This window comes from Sturnira hondurensis, unplaced genomic scaffold, assembly GCF_014824575.4.
Source record: "Sturnira hondurensis isolate 20B ecotype Veracruz unplaced genomic scaffold, ASM1482457v3 Scaffold0007228, whole genome shotgun sequence".
Taxonomy (NCBI): Eukaryota; Metazoa; Chordata; class Mammalia; order Chiroptera; family Phyllostomidae; genus Sturnira; species Sturnira hondurensis.
In genome coordinates, this window is record NW_028079859.1 from 1 (window position 1) to 8,539 (window position 8,539).

Genomic DNA, 8,539 nt, shown 5'->3' on the forward strand with positions numbered 1-8,539 from the left:
CCCAAGAGCTGGAAACAACCAGTGACTTAGTGGACTCCAAGCCTCACATAAGATTGCAATTATTCCAGCCTTGTTAGGCCCTGAGAGAAAAACTCAGCTACGCCATGGTAGATTGCTGACCCAAAGAAACTGCAAAATAACAAACGTGTGTGTTTAAGGTCCTGCATGCATGAGGATTTACTACACAGCAATATACATTGAACAAAGTCCCTTCTCAGGGCTCTCACCTGCACGTCATACTGGGCCATGAGAACGGCAAAGCTGCTGAGGTGCATGCACAGGCAGCTGGTGCTGGTTCCTCCAGTGCCCACCATCCTGCAGCCTTTGGTGGACCAGTGACCACTTCCATTCTGGCCATGCTCCCAGAAGACACAGAGCACCTGCTGCCTTGGCCCAGGGGTCACTGACTGTAGGAACAGGGCACAGGTGTGAGCTGTGATTCTAGCGCCCAGGAACGCTGACCCAGATCTGGATTGGTAAGGGCCTTCCTGGGGAGATGATACACCCATGGGAGAGCCCCTGGAGCCCCAAGACTGTACACAAAACTCGGGCCTCTTCTGGAACCCTATGGGTGCACCCCATCCCACAGGACTCATGTGCTGGGAGACAAAGGTGACTGGGGAGCTGAGGTGAAAGGGTTGCTTTGCACTGACAAGTATCTACTGAGCACCCACTGTGTGTGCCGGCCAGGGGCACAGCACAGAACAGAGCAGACACAAATCCATGCCCTTGTGGGGCTGCTATGCTCATGGGGAGACAGGCAGTGTATAGTAAACCTAATAGATAAGTAAACTAGATAGTGTGGTCGAAGGTGATCAGTGCTATTGGAGGGGAAAAAAAGAAAAGAAAAGGGAGCAGGAATGCAGAAAGGTAGGGCATGATTGATTACAGGTTGTAATTTTAAATAAGGAGGTCAGGGAAGGTAGCATTAGAACAAAGACTAGAAACAGGGAAAGAGCTGAGTCATGTAAGGGAAAGCTATCCCAGGCAGACAGCACCATAAGTGCAAAGGCCCTGGGGTACATGAAGGAAGCAGCAGAATGGGCGGAGGTGGGGAAATGGAGACTGCTAAGAGGCCATCATGACATTGCCTTTGGGGTGAACATCGGGACGGATCCTCACTCCCCACCCAAGGACTCACGAGGTGGGAGAATAAGAAGTTGACAGAGGAACCTAGTTTCTCTGTGTTCTTGTTGCTCAGAAAGACGGTGTTGACAGTGGACAGGAGCCTGGGCTGGCCACCACTGACAGGAACTCCGTGTGTGTTTTCCAACTGCACTTTCTTCTCAGGGTCCAGCTTCAGTGAAGCATTGGCCAGCAATTTCTGCATGTTGCGGCTGGAGAATAAGCCTGCCAGGGTGGGGCCTGGGGGACAGACAGGCCGGTTGCCTTCTCCTGCCCTCCCTCCTCCCTCCTGAGGGAGTATAAATTTATAAGAAGTATAAATTCGGCATTTTCAATTGTTATGTGTTCAAAACCTCACCCCTAGCCACACTCAGCTCTTTCTTCCCTCTCCCTGGCGCCCCCTCCATCTCCCTGCTGTTACCGGGCTCCCTGACTCCAACTGCCTCAGCCCAGTTCAGCTGCATCCATGTGTGTCTCTGGCCCAGGATGATGGTTCCATTCCCTTGCTCCTGGCTCCTGTTCAAGGACACCTCTGAGGGGAGAGGGGCAGTGACTGGGGGCTCCAGTTGCAAGGTAGGTCCCAGAGGTAGGGTGGGGCAGGAAGAGGCTTCACCTGTGCCCCAACGGGAACGGTAGGTGAAGGAGGGTTCATGTATGGCTGTGGCCAGGGTCCTCAGGATTTCTTCCAGGTACAGCAGCAGGTAGGTGGCCACACGGTGCCGGTCAGGCAGGGCCAGGGCCTCCAGGTCCCCAGGGACTTCCAGTAGCTCATCCAATGCCTTGATGACATACTGGGGGTGAAGGGTGACAGCTACTGGGTCACTGCACCACAGGAACCTCTCAAAAATCCTGATCTCACTCCTTCACGAGGGGACACACCAGAGAACCACCCAGAGTGACTGGGGGACAGGCAGCAGGAGGACATCATCCAGACTCGGCAGTGGCCAGAAGACAAGTAGTGGGGTGAGTGGATGCCTGGGAGCACCTGAAACAATGGCTCTTAACATTTATCAGTCCCAGATGTTCTGCCAGGGACTGTTCTCAGTCTGCACTGTCCAGGACAGTCGCCATGAGCCACGTGTGGTGCCATGTTGATGTGGTAATATTTCGAATCTATTGGGTTAATGCAACCTTCACATTAATTTCACTCATTTACTTGTACTTTTTAAAATAAAGCTACTAGAAAATTTACACTGACATAAGTGGCTCATATATTTCTGCCAGGCTAATTGCATATGCTAAAACTTACATCTAATGCTAACTGTGTGCTGGGCAGGAATCTCTGAGCCCTCTCTTAGTTCACTTAACCCTTCATAACCGCTGTATGAAATAGAAGACAGCCCCACACAGGTGGAGTCACTTGCCTGAGGTCACAGCAGAAAAGAGGGGGAGGTGGAATTAGAACCTTTGTGGCTCACCTCCAGAGGCAAAATCCTCCCTTGCTCCATTCTGTAGCCATTAGATTCCTCTTGAGTGTGAGTGTGTGTGTGAGGGCCCTGCTCCAGCCACTGGGGGACCCAGGAACCAGGGTGTGTGTGTACATCTGTGTTTGTGTGTTGGAGATATCCATGAAGTGTATATGCTGTGCACACAGCCACACCTGTTTCTCCAATCAAAAGCCCTTGTTTGGGCTGCCTCCACTCACCTGGAAGCATCCCCAGCCAGCCCCACACTGTGCTGGGGTCCCCCCAGGTCCAGCCCTTACCTTGATGGTGTCCTCGGCGAAGAAAGGACTGAAGCCTCTGCTAAGATCCTGGACTTCTTTTGAAAAGTTGGAGAGACTCTGGAAGAGAAGAGAGAAGGGGTCAGAGAGCCTCACCTGTGGTGGGGAAGCAGCACGGGGAGCAGTCCCTGCTGGAGTCACTCACCTGGCTCTTGATTCCAGGAGGAAGGGTCCAGGTAGGGAAAGAGATCACTGCAGGGGACAGAACAGAGGTTCATTAGGTGAGAGAATGTGTGTGTATTGGAGGTGGGGTCTAGGGTCAGTCAGGCCAGGTACCTTCACACTGGGTAGTCCTATGTTTAGGTGGAAATCCGGGTTTGGGCACCAAGCCTGGGAGGCAGTGGCACAGGTATGAGCCAGGAGAGTTGATGCAGAAGGTGGAGTTGTCACACTGATGCTCCCTGGATGTGCACTCATCCACATCTGGGGACATGAAGAGGGGAGTCAGGCCCTGCCTGTCCCGGCCAGATCAGGCTCCTCTCTCCTCCTCATCCCACCCTCTTCTCCATGTGAGTGCCCCCTACCCCTACTCCTCTGCTGGAGATGATGACAGCTGGTGACCTGCAGGTCCCCAAGTGGTGGACCCAGGGACTATGGGAAGTGTGCAGAGGCCTGACATGTAGCAGGTGAGCCCCACACTGATATGTGGTATTGAAATACCTTCATCCCAGTGAGTGATTAGCTGCTGCCTGGTCCCCCAGGAGCCTTCCCCTGCATACCCCGGCTCCTTCCCTGGGCCCCTTGAGACCCTTTCCCATTTAGCCTCAAAAGAACACTTTGCAGGGCAGGGCACACCCAGCATTTGTTCTGCTGGGTTCCTGTGTGCGCCACTGAGTGCGTGATCAGATGGTTTCACTCGTGGACTCCAGATGTGTATAGGACCTGAACTCTGAACCTTCACAGATGGTGTTGTTTGGGCCATTGGGGGCCCCAGGAACTGGTTTCCAGCCGCCGTGGCAGCAACACACATAGCTGCCCTGGGTGTTGAGGCAGTGGGTGGACTTGTGGCAGGGGGTTTTCCCCGAGGTACATTCATTCACATCTGAGGACAAAGCCAGAGTTTCAAGCCCTCCCTCCACTCATTGTACCCACTTCTCCCTGCTCCACACTAAGGACCCCACATTTAGTACACAGGCCACCACCTGGTGACCTTCAACTTCACCCTCTAAGCATCTTATGGTGGCCTCCCTGCAAGATGGACACAGCAGGGACCATTGCCTCCAGTGTATAGGTAGCAAAACCAGGAGGGAAAATGAGTTTGTGAGCCAGACTTCCTGACCAAAGACTCCTGGGCTCCTACTCCCTTCTGGGCCCCAGCCCATGTTACTTTTCTGGGAACAGGAAGTGACATGTCCCTCGGTCTGTATGTGACACATGAAAAAGGGAAAGTGCCTGGGGGTGCTCACAAGGGCTGCACAGAAAACCCCCAGCACATAAGGCCCTGCTACCTCCCTGCTCTGTGGCAGGACTGTCCAGGGAGACAATTCCTTGGGCAGGGCCTACTACACAGCAACTAAAAAAAGAATAAAATCTTGCCGTTTACAAGAGCATGGAAAGATCTAGAAGGTAGTAGGTGAAATGAAATAAGTAAGAGAAAGACAAATACCATATAGTTTCACTTATGTGTGGAATCTAAAAAACAAAACAGGGAATAAACAAAGGGAAAGAAAAGCAGACTCATAGAAACTGAGATCACATGGATGGTTGCCAGAGGGCAGGGAGAGGGGAAGGGGTGAAAATGTGAAGAGGAACATGGTCAATGCTGTATGAGAACTTCCCACTATGACTGCTGGCTCCTAGACCTAATGTGGTGGGCACACTGTAAGGTATATAAATGTGGTGGGAAGTGGGGCTGGTGTGCAGTGATTCAGCATGGAGCAGTGAAGGCACCTCTTCTGATTTTTTTAGAGGTATTCCCTGGACTGGGAGGAAGTGATGAAAATCCACCTGTGAGCAAGGCCAGTGGTGGGCAAGGGCTGGGTGACTGGAAGGGAAAGCCAGTGTTGAAGGCCAAGGGGTGACAGGTGTTTCTATTATCTGGTCCCTTAGGTTCCCACCGGGACACAGACCTGGGGAGCTGAGTGGGACTCAGTCTCTATCTTCTGTCTGCCAATGGTCTGGGACCCCCATGGTGACTGGGTTGACCACCTCAGGAGAGGGTCCAGCATGAGACAGTAGTCCCCTATGATGCCTTCCCTTGTCATCCAGTCCAGATGGGGGCTTCTTTGTTCACGAACAATCTGAGCTTGGAGCAGGGATCGATATCACCCTGCCCACCACCAACACAACATCCTTCTGGGTCCTAGTCATCTGACCTGCCCTTGGGTCTGTGAATTGAAACTGTTGGGGAGTGTCAGTGTAGGTGGGGCCTTGCTCAGGGGAATGGATGAAGGCTGAACAGACATAGTGCCAGGAGGCATTTTCTCAAGGGGGGTTGTTGCAAGGGGCACAGCTGGCCCAGCATAGTGGCTCTGCCTTTGAATCTCCCTTCCTCCCATGATTCTAGGTGTGACTCCAGGGCCCACCAAGACCCAGGTGGGAGGGGGGCTTATGAGAGAGCTCTGGGTGTAGCTGAGTCCATGTGGGCTCCAGGTGAGGTGAGGGGATCTCATCTTGCCAGTTCCTGACCATAGTGAAGAACTTGGATGTTGCACTGGAATCCAAGGTGCTGTGAGCTCGTGAAGTCTCTTAATACCACTCCCCCTCTTATTTCATAAAAATAAGATTCAAGGTTGGCAGGAGGGACATTCTGAACTTCTGGAAGTGGTGCTCTATGGAGGGTTCTGAGCCTTGGGGTTCAGAGAGGGCAGATGACCAGGATGGTGCTCAGGATGGCGCTCTAATGACTGAAGAAAGTGGGGCAATGGACCCCAAACTGCAGGGACACAGAGATGGAGGTTACAGGGTTTCTTACCTTGACACGTGTTCTCTGTCTCATGACTGAAATTCATTGCCCCAGAAACAAGCCTGTATCCCGGGCTGCACATACAGTAGTAGCTCCCCTCCGTGTTCTGGCAACTTGCCAGTGTTCCACAGAACACTGGCCAGGGTGGTCCACACTCGTTGATGTCTGAAACAAACGAGACAAAGGGTCACCTCCCAACAGTGTGAGTTCCCATAGGACAGAGGCCCTGGCACCCAGGCAGACATGGTCATGGGGACTGGACAGAACACAGGTCCAGGATGGCACTCCTGGGGCTGGGCTGGGCAGAGCCAGCTGCTGCAGAGCCCACTGACCTCTCTGTCCATCTCTGCTGTCTGGCTGCTCTGAAGACACCTACACTCAGACACTCGGCTGTCTCCTGATGGGGCTGCATCCTCCCTTCCAGGGCTTGAGGAGTATACAGAGGCACTGACTTGGGCTACAAATCCTCACTGTGGTACCGTTTACACCACTGGGGACCTGGAATTGGCCTCCAGTCAGGGTGAGTGTGGCAGTGAAGACCACCCTTAGGGCTGAGATGGTGAAGTGGGTCAGGGCTGGGGAATATCCAGGGTGACACCTGAAGATAGAGCCAGGTGTCCAGCCCCTGCACAGTGAGGTCTCCACCTCCCATTACTCAGACTGGCTCAGAGTGGCACCCCATACTCCTCCTCAGGCCCTCCCCCAACTCCCAATGTCAGCCTTTTCGCAGGTGCCCCAGGATGCCTCAGGGGGCAGACTTCCCATCTCCTTCTCTGGAGGAAGTTGACCCCTATCAGAGCCCAACACAGATGTGAAATGAGGAAGCAGCCTGCAGTTGCTCACAGCTGAGTCAGTGCAGTGTTTTCTGGCATCTTATCTCCCTGTTCTCTAAACACGAGAGAGAGAGATGCCAATGACCAAGATCTGCTTTGAGTAGCTCAGGGACCCACCAAGCAGGGGCTGGACACTCACTGTGGGCTAAAAACAATGGTTTATTAAGAACAACATACACAAGAATGACTCAAAATGCAGGGACAGTACCCTGGCTGGTGTGCCTCTGTGAATTGAGTGCCGGCCTGCAAACCAAATGGTCACAGGTTGGATTCCCAGTCAGGGCACATGCCTGGGTTATGGATCAGGTCCCCAGTTGGGGGCAGGCTAGAGCCCACTGATTGATGTATCTCTCGCACATTGATGTTTTTCTCCCTCTCTTTCTCCCTCCCTTCCCCTCTCTCCTGAAACAAACAAATAAATTCCTTTAAAAAATATGCAGGGGCAAAATGGTAGGTCATACACATTCCAATCAGGTGACCAATGACTTTAGAGCCTGAAAGGATTCATGGTGTCATGAGTCAGGCAGCTGGTCTCCTCCAGATCAGACTTTCTTCTCCACACCTATGGACTTCCCTTATAAGTTCCCAGACCCAGGCTGTGGCTGCTGGCACCCAGTACAGGACAGGAGGCACTCATGTTCATTCCCCACTTGGACACTGGGACTTCTCCACTCTGTTCTCAGATGGTGACAATGGCTAGAGACCTGTCTTCAAGTTTGACAGCGTGACGTGGAGTTGAATGGGGGAGAATTGAAAATGAGGTACGCAAAACAAGTGCATGTGACAGTGGAAAATTCCCCAACCTGCCAAGTGTGCTCCCAGCAAGGAGCTGGGATCCAGTTATAGTAGCAGCAGGATCTCTTCCATGTCACCCAAACTGAAAGTCTCCATGAGACACAAACATGCAAATGCACAAAGGAACGTAGGGATGCCTCCAGGGCCACGGATGGGCTGGGCACTGGTCACAGCAACATCATTATATTTTCCCTGATAAAATCTGCTTTTCTCCAAATATTAAATAACACATGATACTTAGAAAGAAAATGGTAAAAAAAAAAAAAGAAAGAAAAATCTCACCCATAAGTCCATTACACAGACTACTGAAAATTTAGGAGATATTTTTTCTTTTCAAACATATTAAGGGTATTTTTTATTATCAATAAATATGCAAAAACAGGAGACACAATTTCATTAATGTCAGAGAGCCAGTCAATGGCAAAGCTAGACTTTGAACCCACACCACCCAGCAACACTGTGTAAGGCGTCAGCATCCTCCTACTGATCATGAAAGTTTATTGCCCACATCCCTCCTTTTTCCTGCCCTGACATCTCTCTCTCATCCTTGACAAGGTGTTCCTGTGCTCCTCTCAGGGATGAGGGCTCTGGATGCTCCACAACCTCCCCCCTACAATCTCTGTATGCCCTCTACGACCCCCCAAAACCATTGTACCATCACAGGTGTCTGAGGGGTCGGTGATGGTCCCCCCAGATGAAGATACTGAGAATCCCGGAAGGCAGCTACAGGCAGTGGCGTTGACACACATGGAGTGCAGGGGGCACCATGGAGCACACACCATGGAGGCAGAGACTGTGGGGATGGAGACGATGGTCAGAAGGCTCAAGAAATGAAGGGAGCCAGCTGGGGTCCAAGAGTAGAGGAGGGGAGGCAAGGAAGAAATGGCTGTTATCAGAAGAGGAACAGCTAAGAAAATGCTCAACATTTGGGGGGGAAATAGCTTTTCTCACTTTCAGAAGACTTTTCTGAGCCTCACTTGCAGAATAAGCCTCCTTCCCTTCACCAGGGGTGAGGGGCCCCAGACCCCAGCATGACTTCCCATCTTACATCACTGAAGGGGAGGGCTGGACAGACTCACTTCCAGGGGCCTCATCTGCAGGCCTTAATGTCAACAGCAGCAGAACTGAGAGTCCTGGGGCAGAAAAAACAGGAGAGTT

At 52.1% G+C, this 8,539-nt stretch overlaps 1 protein-coding gene across 1 annotated transcript; it reads right to left on the reverse strand.

Annotated features, from left to right (window-relative positions):
* Window positions 1–196: 196 nt before the first annotated feature.
* LOC118990783 (adhesion G protein-coupled receptor E5-like) lies at window positions 197–8,215 on the reverse strand (the record flags this gene model as incomplete). Its single annotated transcript, XM_037051550.1, has 10 exons — window positions 8,037–8,215; window positions 5,763–5,918; window positions 3,744–3,890; window positions 3,125–3,271; window positions 2,994–3,040; window positions 2,831–2,908; window positions 1,739–1,916; window positions 1,547–1,657; window positions 1,142–1,365; window positions 197–407 (listed from the first exon to the last, which is right to left on the reverse strand). Coding segments are annotated over exons 1-10 (1,426 nt in total), but the record flags the coding sequence as incomplete, so codon positions are not given.
* Between the last annotated feature and the right edge of the window lie 324 nt (window positions 8,216–8,539).